Source organism: Lissotriton helveticus, chromosome 10 (genome assembly GCF_964261635.1).
Source record: "Lissotriton helveticus chromosome 10, aLisHel1.1, whole genome shotgun sequence".
NCBI classification, from domain to species: domain Eukaryota; kingdom Metazoa; phylum Chordata; class Amphibia; order Caudata; family Salamandridae; genus Lissotriton; species Lissotriton helveticus.
In genome coordinates, this window is record NC_136071.1 from 354817980 (window position 1) to 354836340 (window position 18361).

The following is an 18361-nucleotide window of genomic DNA, read 5'->3' on the forward strand; positions in this document are numbered from 1 at the left end:
GGTAACCCTCTTGCTAGTGGTTACTCTATCTAATTGCAGATTCCCCCACTGCCTTCCCACCTCCCCTTTCTGTGGAGTGGTCTCTCTTGAGTGCCCTGTATACTTATCATGTACTGGGAGCAGTTGAAAGACAGAAGCTGCTAAGAGTAAATGCCAGGTACTATTGGGTATGTTTGTTTTAGACTTGTTCTTCCATCTTTTAACAGAATACATTTAAGGAACTTTAGTACAACAGGTTCTGTTGTCAATTTCCTCACAGGCAACCGGTGTCAAGGATCACCCCCTACCAAGTAGCGTTGGTAGACTGATGGTGTGGAGATAATGATAATGTAAAATGAATTGCTGAACTTTACTACTGGTCACTTCTGATTTGTATTACATTGTTCAGCTGTTGTTACAAAGAGAAGCTGCTACAGCGAGGAATTTAAAGGAACTTTGGCTTAAGTATAAGTTCCAGTCGTGTGGTTTCAGGGAGAGTGTGAGCTACTTGAGAAGAAATCTGAAAGCCAATGGAAGCCAAACTCTCAAGATATCACAGCATTGCCGATTCACAGATGGATTAGACATGACACGATCTACAAAAATGGAACAAATACTGCACTTACAGTACGGTGGTATCCAGACACTCCAGAGCTACAGTGTGTGCAAGGGCACACGTTTGACAAGACTTAAACTTCAGTACCCCAAGCAACCTGGCATTCCCACCACCAAACACATGTAGAGGAGACGTGCTAGCTCAGTGGGATAATGCACCCTGCAACAGAAATCCGCAGCTTGCCCTTTTGAAGCCTAGTAGGGAGTGGGGAAGTTAGGTGCCCTCAAAATGCTAAGACAATCCAAACAAGTTCGGCTGTGGTGAGCAAGGACCACTCCTACCTGCATTTGATTTTTAAACAGTTTTATGTTTGTTTGTTTCAGTAAATGTTTAAAACCGAGGAGTAAAACTATTTCATTACCTTATCTTATTCATGTACACTAAAATGCTTACTACCAGCAAATATGTGACATTGTTGTGAGAATTTTTTTAATATAGTAGCAGGTTATCGTGGAGTGGGGTTTTGTTAAACATTTCACAAAATAAAGTCTAATTTTCTTGGGATTAACTACAAAGAAAGTGTGCATGAACTTGTAAATATAATTAAAGAAAGGATCACTAAGAAATTATTAAACTGTTAATATTTCTACATTTGAGTAGGTTTGATATTTGCTCTGCTTATTTGGTAATTAGACAATGAAGCCCACTCTCCCCCCCCCCCCCAACAACAACCTAATCATTTTCAAAAAGTCCTGCTATATTAAGGATACCTGCTTGGGCCCCCACCTTTTTCTTTCAAGAGATTCATCTAATAGAAGTTGATTTTCAAAGTCCTTTCTATTGGGTCCTGCATCAGAGCCCATCATGCATCTGGAATATGGTCATCTGGCATTACACCTATACAACACTAATTTGTGGACTCAGATAACATCTGTAATATTGTGGACTGATCATGCTAAGCATTACCTAAAGTAGGTGACAAGTACACATTGAATTTTTTGTAAACTCACAAAATGTTGTTTTTCAAAATGGCCAATAAATTGGAGTAAATACAGAGATTATCGTTTGATTGCTTGGTTATAATACAGTATTACTCAAATAAGGCCTTCTTTTTGCTTACGTTGTTATTGTCAAATATAAAGTAAAATCAATGTGTTCCTATTGTTGCAGGATTACATGACGATCAGAACAAAATTGGATTTTCAGTTGTTTCCTGAGAAGAATGCAGTGAAGATGCTGGTTGAAAAATGCGGTCTCAGGGTTTGCTCAGAGATGGGTGATGCAATGGAAATTGAAGGGGTATTCCCTGCACTGGCAAAACTTAAGACTGAACTGCTTCAGTTGTTGTCTGATAGAGGGAGCCACCAGCCTTCACCAAGGAGCACACACAGTGGCACCCTTGTAAAAAAAAACTCAATTACTTCAGAAATGGATGGTCACAGAAGGTCACAGTGGGAAAACGAGAAGCGATCTGCACCTCAAGGACTAGATCAATATCCTGTTGGAAATTATGGTATTGGATCCCTGAAACTGAACGGGTCTCCGATCAATAACAGCTCTTACGATTATAGGGTGTCACACTTAACTAGGCATGGAGACTCTTTCTCACTGCCAGTCCCGGCTCAAGGTGACAGGGTGACAGCAGGATCAGAACATGTTGCTGATCAGGTGCCACTGCTTGATGAGAAACAATTTGATAACTTTCCCTTGACTCAAAACTCAAAAAGTAAACGTCCCAAAAGTAACTTGTTTGAACATTATTCACCATCCTTAACAGGACACAGTAAAAATCGTTTGAGTGATGAAAGTTTCTTGGTTTCCATGGAAATTCCAATCTTGCAGCAGCAAGGTAGAGTATCTGATTGTATAACGGTAGATAAATACACAATGCAATACATCGAAGCTTTTCAAAAAGAAGAGCTAGATATGGTTCTGAACTCCCTACCAGTTGAAATTAGCTCAGTGGATCAAGGTGAATTGAGCCTCGTAACTTTAACTTCAAATTGTGCAACTTCTTCTGAAATGGAAAATATTTTAAGGAAATTTAGAAATCTCTTATCCATTACGGAATTGGGCCTCAGGACTCAAGATGTCTTTTTTTCGGGGCTCAGTCCGGAAAAGAAGCTACTGATAATTGAAAGAAGCAAGGAGCTAGCAAATAAGTACAGTAGTGTGGCTGTGAGCTCTAACGACAGATTGCATTTGATTGGACCATCTCAGAAAGTTTTCTTGTTAAAGCAAACCCTGACAGATGAGGTTAGCCAACTCGGAGAAAACCGTAAAGAGCATTTAGTTGGAACGAGGGGAAGACGAGATAGGTCATGCCCTGCTTCACGAGAAAAGAGAACTGCAGCTTCAAACTATGCCATTGGCGAGACCCACAGTTATCCTGCAGTTCAGTCTGGAGCTAGAGGCCATGAGATAGCTGAGAAGAGGGACTACCAGAGTTCAACAAACATGGAGGCTCATAAAAACAGAAGGTTACAAAGGGGGAACTCCCTCGAAAGAACAACACATAGAGAGTCACGGAGGGCCCCAGAAGTCAGTCCGGTCAGTGATCTGTCCAGTCTGAACACAGGTGAAAGAGGAAGGGAAAAAAGCAAGAATTTAATAAAGCGATCATTAGGTAAATTTGATTATGACAAATTCAAAGAAAAATTGAAGATGGCCAAATAAAAAGCTGCAACACAGAACAGTTTTTCTCCAAGGTTGGATTTTTCATAGCTTCACATGCTCGAAACATTAAAACAGCCGTAGACTACATCTATCTAATTCATGTTTTGACTTGAACTTCTCCCATTCAGTTGGAGAGACACAGAGCTTCACCCCCTCCCAGAGGTTCCACTTCGCACAGTTTTTATTGTGCATATGGTGAATGGCAAAAAATCCTATCTGCTCTTCTACAGAAGTTATTTATGTTCATATTTGTATTTTTTAATTTTTAGTTTTCTTCCCTTACACTCCTAACTGCAGAAGGTGTGACTTTGGCACCAGCAATACAACCACAAATGGAGACCACAGACATCTGTCTACCATTGCAGACACTCTTCAAAAGAGGAGCATGTTTAAGCCTTATGATTCCTCTGGTGCCAGGAAGGTATTTATAGATGGCATTTCTACAAAGTTCTTATATTGTCTTGACGTAGACTTGAAGGGTGTCTGTGCCTAAGTGCACTCCTAGAAACACCACAGATTTGGTGGATAGCAGATTAGATTTTGCTGCATTCAGAGTTAGCCCAAGTTAACTTAAAAAATGTAGTGGTCTGTTTGTCTTCATTCTGTTCCTGCCCTTGCTTTGTGGGTACCTTTTATGAGCCAGCCGCTCAAAAATAAGAAAACTTGCACTCATGGACAATGTTGATGGACAGCCGCTGGTGCTTAGTATTTTGTAAAGATTTGTGTTGCTGACACAAGTCTGAACTTCTGAATCTTAAACTGAAAGTGTTGTCCGCTGGTCATGAATTTAAAATATTTCCAATGTAAAGCATAGATACATATGTGGAAGTAAGCATGTGCCAAATCTAATGCAGAGAAATAATGGATTCTATTGATGGACTGAAGGATGTCTAACAAAGCAGCCATTCTGAATCCTTATTTTTCCATTAAATTGTTTTGCACCCTCAAGTCCAGAATAAAATGCCATTCTATTTATTTTTTCTTGATGAAGGAAAACGTTGAATACAATTCTTGATTTCTTTGGGCTTTTGATAGGGACCCCACCACATTTCTGAGGAGGAGCTTGAGGATTTCTTTGTGAAGAACTTGTAAAGGAAGGCACTTCTGTTTCTGGGTAATTGAGGAGGCAGTCTGAAGATGAACTCTATTGAAATGCCATACCCGATAACCTAGCGCTTTAAGGTGATTAGCTCCGGGCTAGAAGGAAGATCCTTATCTTTCCAGCTACTGGCATGGATGTTAAGAATGGCCAGGCTAGCCAAAAAAGTAAAGTTTGGCAGGGTTGTGTTTTGCCTTTAAAAGAAGCAGCCGCTCACCCTTTTATTTGTTGCTTAGTCATCTGTATTCAGTGTCTTCCATATTGAGAATAGGATTGACCTTGCGGTAGCCTTTTTTATTGGGTAGAAAATTTGAAGAATGTTGGTAAATCCTTTTTTGCCTGTGTCATTTTTGGAGAATGTTCAGTGAACAGGTGGTGTCCCTATATGTTTTAATGACTTGTAGAACTTTGTCTACATCTTTTCCATAAAGGTGTTCCCCATTGAAGGGCATGTCTAACACTCTACCCGCACCCCCTAAAAACATTTCCTTCACAAGAGCGGGGCAAGAGGCTTCTAGTCTGGCTCAAGGCATTCATTCAAAGACCTGGATCACCGCTCGCAAGTACAAAGTTCTATTAGGCATGATGTCATGTATTCCACTTGTGTCTCAGAGTTGCTTGCAAATGCTACACCTGTACCAGCAATTGGACCTTTAATGGCAGCAGATCTCGAATCATTGGGATCATCCAGTAACAATTACCCCAGCCGTGAACACAAGTGCTCTTTTGGTGGATGACTGAGTACAACATATTTGCAGGACAGGACTTGCATAATCAAAATTCCCTTTTTTCTTAACAAATGTGGTTTTGAAAGCTTGGGGTGCCCATCTCCAAGAACGTGCACCAAGCAACCTGTGGGCCCAACAAGAACATCTCTTCACATAAATGTGTTAGAGTTGAGACTAGTCAGACTAGTATTTAGGGCCTTCATACCTCAAGTTGTAAAAACAAAAAGGAGGACCACAATTTCAAATTCTGTCTCAATACACTCAGGGCCCCTGTCATTTGGTTCTATGTCATTTGGTCCCCCTAACTATAGAACATGTTCCACAACGCATGAGTGGGAGCCCTCCGAAGGAAGGGCTTGGATTGCCCCAGGTGTAGGATAGATTTCAGCCAGATGCACCTAGTGTTTCAGTAGCAAGAAACACAAATTATAGGCTTCTTCCGCTCTCCAGTGAATGTATGATTTTGTTTCTTCCGAAGCAGGTGGCTGTGTCCAGGAACCCAGGGAGAAGTGCTTCCAATCTCACATCCTTTCCTCCAATTTCTTTGTTCCCCAGTTTCCTTTGGAAAGCCAAGAGAACACTTTACCGTCTCATCCTGATTGTTTGGCCCTTGACAGTGCTGGTGCAGTGACCTTTGGGATCTATCGATCCCGGAAAGACCATGGGCAAGTATTGCACCAACTTCCCTCCACTTACCCACCTGGCTGTTTTAGACTTAGGATCTGGATCCTTAAAATACCTCCACCTTGCCTTAAAATCCAGTGCAAAGCAATAGCTGATTTCACTAATAAACTTATAGCTGAAATGGAAACGATTCTGTGTTTGGATCACCCCACACAAATTAAATCTACTTAAAATGAAACCAAGAGTTCCTGCCCTATCCACTACATCTGGCTAACTCAGATTTATCCATACACTTTCCTTACAAATGCTTTCATCAAACACTGCTTTTCTACTTGCTTGCTAGAATCTGAAACAGGCATGTTGGGGTGATTCAAGCCTTCTCGGTAGGAGCACCACCTTTCATGGGTTTTTCCAAGGGTATAGGCACTTTTTTTAACGGCCACACAATTGCTTCTTTCAACAGGTGCGTTAATTTTTACTTGAATGGAAAAATATATCTACCAGCATGCTTTCACTAATCTTCCAGTGTTACAGACATTGAATGTCAAACAGTGCCTAAGTCATTACATTGAAAGAACAAGTTTATGTTGTAATGTAGTTGTCAATACACTTTGTGTGAGTGTAAGGTCTCTCTCGCTATTTGGACCCCGAGAATAGGGGTAGAGTATTCACCTCTAGTGTTTTCCTTAGCCCTTGGTTGAACACTGATTGTGGTTATTGGTTGACATTAGTGTGTCACCAATGTGAGTGAAAGGTTTCCCTCACTGTTTGGACTGCATTAAGAGAAGACAACTTCATCTGAATCTTCTCTGTGTTACCACTGATTTGTGGTAATTGGTTGACATGAGTTTGTTAGTTTTCCCTCACTGTTTGGATTGTGTGGGTGAAAGGTTTTTCCCTGTTTGGACTGCGGTTGGAGAAGACACCTTCTTATGAAGCTTCTCTGTGTGTACCTTTATAGGAGTCTGTCACTTGTGTGGGTGATAGATTTTTCCCTGTTTTGACTGTGTTAGGAGATGGAGAAGACATCTTCAAATGAAGCTTCTCTGCGTTTACCTTGATACGAGTCTTACGAAGCTTCTGCATTTACCGTGATATGAGTTTTACAAGGCTTCTCTGGTTTTACTTTTGAAATGTTTGTCTTGCATATTGTAGAATTGTCAAAGCCTGATGCTTTTCTTGAAACTCTTCCATTTTTTTTTCAGAACAAAATTTTTATGAAACTCTTCCATTTTTGACTTTTGGTGTGTGAATTCGTTGGCTTAATGAATTGTCATGCATTTCATTTGTTTGATATGTTCCTTGATTCATTTGCTCAATGTCTTTTCATGCATCTTTTATAATCTAATGTATTTTCTATTTTGATTGCTTTATGTACTTTCAATTGCTTTTATTGTGTTTTGGTTTCCTTAGGAAGGGGGATATGTTATGATCTACTGTTTGCCTTTCCCCTTACCTATGTATCTCTTCCCTACTGCTCAGCCAGAATGAGTGTTGGTGTGCATGGAGATGTCTGGAATGTTGGATGATTGATGATGTCGTGGAATGCATGGGTGCCTGGTGAGGTTGAGAGTGTCAGTTGGAGTGTGCAGGCTGTGCAGCAGGGAGGCTGCTCCTGGTGGGGCATCACCTGGACTTTACATATTCCAGTATTTATCTGAAGCTGGTATCTTATGAATAAATCTACAACATACTTATAAACCACTTGGCTACATGGGTTTGTATTGAAGGGAGAATCAGTTGGTGTGGAAGGGCTGAGCAGCAAGGAGGCTGCTCCTGGTGGGGCACTTTTATGGATCAGAACATCTTCCTGTAACTAAGAACCTGTGATGTAACTACAAGATTAAATCTACTACCTTTACTTACAAGACATACCTGCGAGCCGTCTATGACGTTTCTCCTCGTTATTTGCTGTTTTACTGCCCCCAGGCGTTTTGGTGCAGGAGCGCGCCCGGAGCCACTCTGCGTGCGTCACACGAACGCACTGCCATCTTGTGAATGGAATCTCTGCCTCTGATTATCTTTGTAATCACTTGATGTGTGCACATATGTCCACTACGTTTTTCTTTTGGGTTACTTTAAACTTGTCATCGTTTTGTGGCACCACCTGCTCCAGTGTCAGTGTCTAGAGAGCGAGTATATTCTTGGCTTCGCGCTACATATAGTTAGCGGTGCGATTAAATGTTAGGAGTGGAATTGGAAGAGTGGGCGATGTGTATTGGAAGGGACATATTAGCAAGTCTGAGAAAGAGAAATCTCAACTTCCCTTCAGATTTGGACAAAGAGATTGTGACAGGCTGGGATGGGCAATGATGGTTCTCTGGTGACTGCTGCCCCTAGTGAGGGCGCAGGGAGAGACTTGCCACAGAGCCAGAGTGGCGAAATATGGAAGCACCCGAACTACCTTAGGAGATTACAGCTACATGGTGCTTATCATCTAGGACTTCAAATTGGGTGATGACTTCGGTTGAGAGGTCGCTCACCGGAGTGAAAGAATTTAATTTAGTTTTTTTATTATAAACTGTTTTGGTAGGGGGGAAGCGTGTATCTCGTAATGTCTTTGCTTCTGCTATTGTATGGAAAAGGGGAGGTGAGTGTGTAGTGTTCCTGGTTACCATAGTGTGTGTGTTTGTCAATATACTCTGTGTGAGTGTAAGGTCTCTCTCACTATTTGACCCTGATTACCATAGTGTGTGTATTTGTCAATATACTCTGTGTGAGTGTAAGGTCTCTCTCACTATTTCACCTTGAGTTTAGGGGTAGAGTACCACCCCTAGATTTCCCGTAGCCTTAGGTTTATCAACCACTGATTTGTGGTTATTTGTTGACATGATTGTGTCAGTTTCCCGCACTGTTTGGATTGTGTGGATGAAAGGTTTTTCCCTGTTTGGGCTACGTTAGGAGAAGACACCTTCTTATGAAGCTTCTCTGTGTGTACCTTTGTCGAGTACCACCCCTAGTTTTCCCGTAGCCTTTGGTTTATCAACCACTGATAAGTGGTTATTTGTTGACATGATTGTGTTGGTTTCCCGCACTGTTGGATTGTGTGGGTGGAAGGTTTTTCCCTGTTTGGGCTATGTTATGAGACGACACTCTGTGTGTACCTTTTATATGTGTTTGTCACCTGTGTGGGTGAAAGGTTTTCCCTGTTTCGACTGTGTTAAGAGGAGACACCTTCTTATGAAGCTTCTCTGCGTGTACTTTGACATGAGTTTGTCACCTGTGTGGGTGAGAGGTTTTCCCTGTTTGGACAGTGTGTTAAGAGAAGACACCTTTTTACGAAGCTTCTCTGGTTTTACTTTTGAAATGTTTGACTTGTATATTCTAGTATTGTCTAAGCCTGATGCTTTTCTTGATTTAGATTTTTGGTGTGTGCATTTGTTGGCTTAATGAATTGTCATGCATTTCATTTGTTTGATATATTCTTTGATTTAATTGCGTTTATGTCTTTTCATGCATCTTTTATATTCTAATGTATTTTCTATCTTGATTGCCTTATGTACTTACAATTGCTTTTATTGTGTTTTGGTTTCCTTAGGACGGGGGATGTGCAATGATCTTCTGTTTGCCTTTCCCCTTGCCTATGTATTTTGTTGTACCTAGAATCTTCTCCTTCCTAGCTGCTCAGCCAGAATGAGTGTGATGTCTGCGTGGAATGTTGGAGTGCTTGATGACAGAGAGAGTAGAATGTTAGTGTGCCTGGTTGTGTGTGGAGAATGACAGTTGATGAGAGTGGGCTGAGAAACAACCATCTAGGCTCCTGGTGGGACCCTCTACTTCATCTTCTTAAGTACAACTAAATCTTCTATGGAACTTATGATGAACTACAAATACACTTCCAACTTGAATATATTACCTGGCTACCTCCGGATATTATTCTTATTTACCACAACATTTTGGTGACGTTTTGAAACAGACTTTGCGTGCTTTGTCCACAAGAAAACTGAAGGTGAGAAAGCTTACATTATTTTATGAACTTTATTTATACAAGTAACTTTTGGAAACTAAGGATTTTTAAAAACAAGGTAAAGAAGGCCCTCAACTGTCCCACCAGTGTCCTCTTCCCTCTGGACAGCCTACCCAGGGCGCTTCACGTTCCTTGTAAAATTGGACTTTTGCTTTAAAAGAAGAAATATAATGCAGACAAATTCAAGTTAATGTCAGGCATATTTTCTACGTGTATGAAAATTCTGCTTCATTTACTGACGCTGTGAAGAGCAAGAATTGTGGCCATGTTTTGTCAACTGAGCTTTAGTGAGGCGAAAACGACTCTGTAAAGCATTTCCTTTTATTTTACTTGGATTACCAGTGAAGGTTGAATACTGGCGAAGATCGCTTTCTTCAGTGAACTCTAGCAATGTGCTTTTAAATACGGAGACAACTTTCATGTTATTTATGGCTCTTAAGGTTGAAGGGTCAATGTCTGGATAATTTCTGGCCATGAGATTTTGTCTTCCCCACAAGTTTGCATATTTTACTTGTCGCTGATGGGAAGACAAGCATCCGAGTGCATTTGTTAAATACTGTCAAGATCGTGAGCCTTGGAGAGTTGAAAAGCAGATGTGTTTCAAAAGCTGTGCAGAGAGCAAGTGACAGCTCTCGTGATTATTTTATTGAAATCGACATAATTTTTAACTGCGCAATGCGAAGTGTGCGCTTTATGCTTATACTGTCATCTTTAATTTGGAAGAGTGTGTAGTGAAAAATGGCTGCGTGATTTAAACAACATAATTTAAACTGCGCAATGCCAAGTGCACCACAAATGCTTAACTGTCCCCTTCATGTTTAAAAGAGAAGTGCGCGAGGAGCGCGTGAAGCCTACCTTCCTTCAGCCATTTGTGACGTTCTGGTGCATTGTTGTGCCGCACTGTCACGTTTAGAGCAGCTGCGTGCCCACAGCCATCCAGCGCGACGTAGGATACATGCCACCATCTTGGCACTGACGTTGATTTGCTTTGGATTACTGCTGGAAGTTGTTCCCTTGGACTGTCACCAAGCTAATGATCCTTCGGGTACTGTACAAGGCTTTTGGAGCATGATCGGAATGTTATGGGAGAGAGAACTGGCACACAGAGAGCCTTTTCAGTGACATGCAAGCAGTTGTTTGGGACATATTCGTAATATTTCAACAGAGTCAACTGACAAACACTAACTACAACGTTTCCACTTTTTTGATAACCTCGGGTGAGAGAGTTCGCTCACCGGTGTTTCCTTTTTAAATGATTTTCTTATATAAATTGTAATCTGTATCTGTTTAAGCTTTGATTTTCGTGAATTGGTTTATACATTAATTTATATGGTTTATACAGTAATTTAAACGATATTGTGACATGTTGGCTTTTGGCAAGTTGTAGGAGGTGCACTGTAATTTTATTGCAGGTATAATTTTGCTCATATGCCTGGTTGTGTGCGGAGAATGACAGTTGATGAGAGTGGGCTGAGCAACAACCATCTAGCTCCTGGTGGGACCCTCTAATTCATCTTCTTAAGTACAACTAAATCTTCTATGGAACTTATGGTGAACTACAAATAAACTTCCAACTTGAATATATTACCTGGCTACCTCCGGATATTATTCTTATTTACCACAACATTTCTCTTCCCTACTGCTCAGCCAGAATGAGTGTTGGAGTTCTTGGAGATGTCTGGAATGTTGGATGATTGATGATGTCGTGGAATGCATGGTTGCCTGGTGAGGTTGTGAGTGTCAGAGTATGTAGAACTGGCGGCAGGGTAAGCACAGTGGAGAATGTGTGTGAAAACACTGAATCTAAAATCTCTCAGAAAACCACCATGTTGAGTGTAAGGGGTGATGGCGTAGTTGATGCTCATACCATCACTATGCCTGAATGTGATGTTGTGATTGGAGAAAAATTATTTGTAGTTTTAACAGATTCTGGTTCCCCTTTTACTATGCTAGACAATGAACTTTGGGACAAAACTTTTCCTGAAGTACAACTTTCTACCCCTGACATCAACCCGGTGAGTTACCGTGGTTCACACAATGATGTTACAGGATTTGCCATTATGAAGATTCATTTCAAAGGGAGAGAGACCATTGGGAAAATATATGTTGCCAAGCGTGGTGACAATCTTCTTGGTTGGAGACATCAGAGAGATTTAGGAATCCTGCTTAACCCCAAAGCCCGCCATCCCTCTGAACAAGTCATGTTGATTGATCATAATGGCATCTCTAACAAGTTCTTTGAGGATTTTCCTCAACTTTTCTCTGATAACCTAGGATGACTTAAATACTTTGAACATTGTATTGTATTGAAACACAATGCTGTACCTGTTGTGCATAAAGTTAGGAAAGTCCCTAACATGATGTTAGAACAATTGAGGTCAGAACTCAAAAGGTTCATTACTCTAGGTGTAATTGAAGAAATCAAATCATCCGAATGGTTGACCCCAGTGGTGTTGGCTCCCAAGGATCGTGGGAAAAGCATTAGGATATGTGTGTACTTAAGAAGTTTGAATAGGTGGATTTGGGTTGATCGCCTACCTCTACCAAATATTTCCGAGTCCATTAACATGCTAAGTGGTGCCAAAATCTTCAGTTTATTAGATTTATCTCCAGCCTACCACCAGGTTCCAACCTCCATCCAGACTACAAACATCTCACATCTTTTGTGACACCACTGGGAGCTTTTCGGTTCGTTAGGATGCCATTTGGATTAGCCTCGGCAGCTGCTTGTTTATAACGTATTATGAAAATGATCTTGGGTGATATTTCCAACATAATGTTTTTTCAAGATGATATCCTTGTGTATGGAAAAGATGATTCTGAGCATGACAAGGTTTTGAGACTCACATTACATAGATTGGCTGAAAAAGGGTTGACTGTAAATCGTTTAAAATGCAAAATTGGAGTGTCTTCTGTTACTTATTTGGGTCATGTAATATCTGGAGAAGGCATCCGACCTATATTGGACCTTGCAAAGAGTATTGTTAATGCTCCTGCCTGTGGTAAGGATATAAGGAGTCCACGCATGGAGTAGTACCAAGTAGGTTTATTGTAGAAGTAAAACAACTTAGACATCCACAGGAATAAAACTTAAAACGTTCCATAACGGTATTTATTTTTCTGCCAAAACGGATTTTCATTTGTCTAGAAGCTTTTTCAAATACATCAATGTCTCCAGCACCTTCAATGGGTGGAAGATTATCAAATTCTTTAATCCCTGCTCCACCAAGGCAGTGTCTAAGAAGAGCTAACTTGCGTTTTGCTGAGCACCCATCCTTTTCCAAGACATCAACGTAGGCTAAAAACATTGGATACCATAGATCCCACTCGATGCTTGGTTCACCAGCAGTTTGTAGAAAGTGAGGTGGAGCAGCAATATTAGACATTGTATTTACCTCTTTTCCCAATGAAAATTTTTTTTTAAATGAATTAAATATTATTACCTTATTGACTGTTGGTAATAGTAGTAGATCGCTCCCCAAAAATTTTTTTTTTGAAAAAATTGAGTTGAAATAGCTATTTTGTTGTGGAAAAACGCTTCGTGAAAGTATTTTCTGTAAAAATCACGAAGAAAATAAACAAAATGGCGGCACGTTGCTGACGTCAGACGTCAGGCAGGTGAAAGGGTAATACCCATAATGCACTCCGTTTGTTCGCCGGAGAATTCCTCACAGTCGTGGGATCACGGACTGCGAGATGGAGTCTCTCATGCGTTGCTAGGGTACACAAGGACGCAATGGAGCAGCGGGTGCGCAGGATTCTGCTATCGTTCAAAAAATGCGCCGTTCAACGGTGATGAAGACAACATGTAAGTAAGAAGATTTTTCTTCTTAAATTTAGCACATTTCACTCACGGTTGTGGCTCCCGTCATTAGCAGCTTCTGTTGACTGCAGCTTCCTTCGCGGTTGTGGTTTTCGTCGGTAGCGGCTTCTTTTGGTTGCAGCTTCATAAGTTGTAGATGACGTGCTTTAGATAGGCAAGTGCTGCTGTACGATTACCTTGTTCCGCAAATATACTTCAACGCAGGGAAATATGTTCCATAAGGAGAGATCCTTGTCGCTCGAGTAAAAGTTCAGAAATGTGAACGTTGTTTTGAATTCTTCTTCTTGCTCGTAGTACTTGGTCTCCCGATCGTCGCCAGTAATTATGTGGTAAGGATATAAGGAGTCCACGCATGGAGTAGTACCAAGTAGGTTTATTGTAGAAGTAAAACAACTTAGACATCCACAGGAGGCAGGTAACATCCAACTGACTATTCCTACTCCTTCACGTTCTACATGACATGCTGTACATTCTACATGACATGTTATCATTCTAGGAATGACCTAATACAGGAATATAACACTGCCCCAACAGACAAAGAGCAAGTGAGGTTATTTCTTGGCCTTGCTGAGTTTTATGCTAAATTCATTCAAGGTTTTGCCTCTACAGTTGGACCCATCAGAGCTCTTCTTAGGAAAGGTGTGCATTTTGTCTGGTCTCCTGGATGTGCCACTGCTTTTTGAGCAATTAAGCAAGCCATTGCTAAAATGCCAACACTTGGTCACTTTGATTCCAGTAAAAAAACTTTCCTTACCACAGATGCCAGTCTGTGTGGTCTTGGAGCTGTACTTTTTCAAGTAGACAATGATGAAGAACCTGTGGTGGCCTTTGTTTCTAGAGCTCTGAAAACACCTGAACAGCAGTACTTGTGTATTGAAAGGGAAGCTTTGGCCTTGTATGGGCAGTTAAACATTTTAAGTTTTATTTGTGGGGCATTCTATAGTGGACTAGTTGTAGGTCTTGTTGCTCAGCCAGAGTAGAATGTTGGTGCGGGTTAGAAAGGAGTGTTAGAATGCCTGAGTGTGAGGATGAGTTGAAGACTGGCTGAGCAGCAAGTGAGCTGCTCCTGGCGAGGTCCCCCCTTGATACCTATCATCTGATTAATAAAGCATCCTTCATATGATACACCTCGGCTAGTTTCCATCATTTCATCATATTTCATCTGGCGACGATCCGGAAAAACCTGCCTGTGCTGCCTTAACAGATGGATACAGAAATCTGAGATGAACTAAGGTAAAGTACCTATCTCGAAACAGTAACCTACATACTTAAGAACCTGACACCTGGGAACCCACCAGTGACCATCATCTGTCGCCCGTTGAAGTGTGTCAAGACTCGAGGCTTTTTATGCGATCTCCCTCCCCTTCAGTTTGCCGGTTACTCCCTTTAGATCTGTAAAGATACTGGACCTACGCCTGCCAGTTCCTGGGTTATCAGTCGCTCTCTCGCATCAAAACAGGATCGGTATGAGAGCTAGCCGAGGAGAATCCAATGGATAAGGAAATCCTTAGCTCTAAGGAGTGTTCAACTGGTAAAGAGAACTGGCAGGCATGAAATTGATCTCCACGTTTTGAAAGGTCAGAGAGCCGTGTAATTAATTCGTCAAGTGGGAGTTAAATTGTCCGTTGTCTTCATTCGGAGTTATATTTATTGCGGTCAGTTCCGGATCACCTTAACGCCATGTAGCTCATTTGTTGTGCACTCTTTGGTAGTATTCTCGTTCAACCATGCACTTTGGCGTGTGACAGTTGTCTGTCTGTTTAAATACTGAAATTGAGCTGTGCAGCTCATCGGAAGTCTAAGGGCTTTCTGTTAAAACTATCGTCATCGTTGCTGTCAAGGACCAGAGGGTGCAAGTTCTCTCTCCACTTTAAGTATTTAAAAGATTTACTAATCGGCATGGAATGTGTTCAACACTCTTCTTTGGTGAGAAGGTTCGCTCACCGGCGTTTATACTGTTTTCTTTAGTGTGTCATAGTTTTAAAAAAAAGAGAGAAAGGAGGGTAATTCTGCAAGTTCTGTCTTATTATAACGTGGGTTTTTTTTTTTTTTTTTTTTTTTTTGGGAAGCAAAAACTTTTATTGCATCATTTACAGTACACTGCGGAATGCCTACAACCCGATGGGCCGGCCGCTATGGTGCATTCGAGTTGTCAATATAACATTACAGTGAAATCAAAGGGTTATCCCTCAATGCAGAATACAGTACATGCGTCTCAACGGTAGGGTGTGGCAATGAATCGCAATTCACAAGAGATAAGCGGTTTTTGATTTCCCATTTTCGTAACTAAGAAAACAAACAAATTAACTGTGTGGAACACAAGTGTGGTCATTTCCATTTGAATAGTGATCAGCTATAATTTAACTTCCCTAGGTTTCCCATGCTATAACCCGGTGGCTGTACCGTAAGCCCTGTAAGGGTTTAGCCCATAACTAGACCTGTATGCTTTGAAATCAACATCAAGTGTGTTTCAGGCCTCAAAACCTGGCAAGGCCACCCAGGAAGGGCGTCTTCCTCCAAATCCCATCCCTCTTGCCCTCCCGGAATTAGTCACCATACGTCTCTCCTCCCCGTCTTCGTCGGAGTCATCCAGATCAGTTTCTGGCAACGGGTCACATATCTCACCTCTATACACATTCCATTTAGACCAGATCTTATTCCACTTCCCCGGGCATGCACGGTTGGAATATACCGCCCTTTCCGTCACCATCACCTTGTCCATATTTGCACACCAGTGTGACATGGTTGGTACTTCTGGCACCCCCCAGCGCTGCGCAATATCTCTCTTTGCCACCATCAACCCCACCGTAACCCAAATTCGTCCGGATCTGGAGACATCTGTAGGTTCCCACACATTAATAAGGCACCTCTTCGGGTCAGGCAACAGTGTAGTTTCTAGTGTTTGTGAGATCGTGCGAAGTATCTGTTTCCAGTATTCTTGGATCCTGGGGCAGTCCCATATAGTATGGAAGAATGTGCCTTCTTCCCCACATCCACGCAGGCAGTAAGGGTGCTCTATCCTGTGGATGCGGTGTAGCAGTGTTCTAGTGTAGTATACCCTATGCAGTATTTTCAATTGCACTAATCGTAATCTCGCTGAGATGCCTACCTCTCTAGGCGATGCCAGTGCCTCATTCCATTCATTTTCATCCATCTCGCTAGTGTCGTCCTCCCACTTCAACTTTAACGGCAATGTAGGGTCTGGGAAATTGTTTATTAGTTTGCGATATGTGAGGGATGTTGCGCGCTCGACCATGAATTCTGTAAGAAGGCGATCCTCCAGTGGGGATGCTTCGGGCAGGTCGGTGTCTGCGGGCAAAACTGCTAGTAGGGCATGCCTGACCTGGATGTATCTATACAATTCCCTCTCATTGAGATCATACAGTTCCTTCAGTCTGTTGAAGGGTAGTATCCCTCCCTTTTCCCAAAGATCTCCCACTGTGGAGATCCCTATAGTGTCCCAGTGGGAAAAACCTTTGCTGTTTCGTAGGTGCCCGAGGACTCGAGAGTCCCACAGTGGAGTTAACTTGGTGATTGTCCCTTTCCAGCCCAGTGCAGCGGTCGCTGTGTGCCAGATTGTGACCGTTAACCTGGTGGGTCCCACCAAAGCTCGAATTTTACGGCGGTCATAGAGCGGAGTCAACATGTTGACCATGCCCAGTTGTCCCCTGTCGGCCTGAAAGGCTGGCTCGCCTTGTGAGGCGTGAAGCCAGTGGTTGATGGGCTTAAGGTGCGCTGCCCAGTAGTATAGCTTTAGGTTGGGCAGAGCAATGCCACCCTCAAACCATCCTCTATGTAGTTTCGATTGGGCGATGCGAGCCGGGTGGGTCCCCCATAGGAGGTTGGAGACTAACGCCGCGACCGTCTGAAAGAATTTAGGGGCCACCGGGTAAGGCGTGTTTTCTAGGACATATAAAAATCTGGGCAGAGCCATCATCTTGTAAAGTGCAGCCCGTCCCAGGAGCGTCAGTGGAAGTTCCGCCCAGAATTTGACATCACGCCTGAGCCTATCCAAGTGGGGTTTCAAATTTTTGTCAACAAATTCTGCGGGGTCTCTAGTGATGTGGATGCCTAAATATTTAAATGATGAGCCTGCCATCCGTAGAGGACAAGTCAGGTCGAGGGCTGGTGGCTGCCCCTTCAGAACATAAAGTTCCGATTTAGTCCAATTCAGGGTGTATCCTGAGATCTTGCCATGAGCGTCGCAGAGCTGTAATAGGGCTGGCACTCCTTCTTCGGGGTTAGTTAGATAGATCAGCATGTCGTCTGCGTACAGCGACAGCCGATCCTCCCAGCCCTCCTTCCAGCAGATGCCCTTAAGCAAAGGGGAGGTCCTAATGAGCGTGGCGAGTGGTTCCAGTGAGATCGCAAATAGCAAGGGGGAGAGGGGACATCCTTGCCTCGTGCCTCTTCCCAGCGGAAATATTCGCGAGGTATGGCCATTAGCCACTACTCTAGCCACCGGGCCAGCATACAACAGTCTGACCCAAGCAATAAACCGGGGACCAAACCCCAGGCGGGACAATGCCTCAAACAGGTACGGCCATTCCACCAGGTCAAATGCCATTTTGGCATCAAGGGCTAATATCACTGCCTGGAACGGGACCGAATCCGCTCTGGCTAGGACCCCGTGTAGGCGTCGTAAATTCAGCGCGGTGTTTCTGTGTGGCATGAACCCCGATTGGTCCGGGTGTATCAGAGAGGCCAAATGAGGCAGGAGTCTCATCGCCAGGAGTTTAGCGAGTATTTTCGCTTCTGCGTTGAGCAGCGAAATGGGGCGGTACGATGAACAGTCATCCGGCGGTTTGCCTGGTTTGGGGATAGTCACTATGGTCGCTATTCTCTGGTCTGGCGGGAGCGTGCCATTCTCCTGACATTCCAGAAACATTCGCAACAATGGAGAGAGAGA

The 18361-nt window shown here is 42.6% G+C and overlaps 1 protein-coding gene across 1 annotated transcript in view; it reads left to right on the plus strand.

Annotated features, from left to right (window-relative positions):
- The window catches only part of LOC144783820 (uncharacterized), a 144032-nt gene extending 136669 nt beyond the window's left edge, over positions 1–7363 (plus strand). Inside the window, exon 4 of the mRNA XM_078662566.1 lies at positions 1706–7363. Within this exon, the coding sequence (XP_078518692.1) occupies positions 1706–3211 (1506 nt within the window). The 3' untranslated portion in view covers positions 3212–7363. The remainder of the gene's footprint in view (positions 1–1705) is intronic.
- Positions 7364–18361: the final 10998 nt, after the last annotated feature.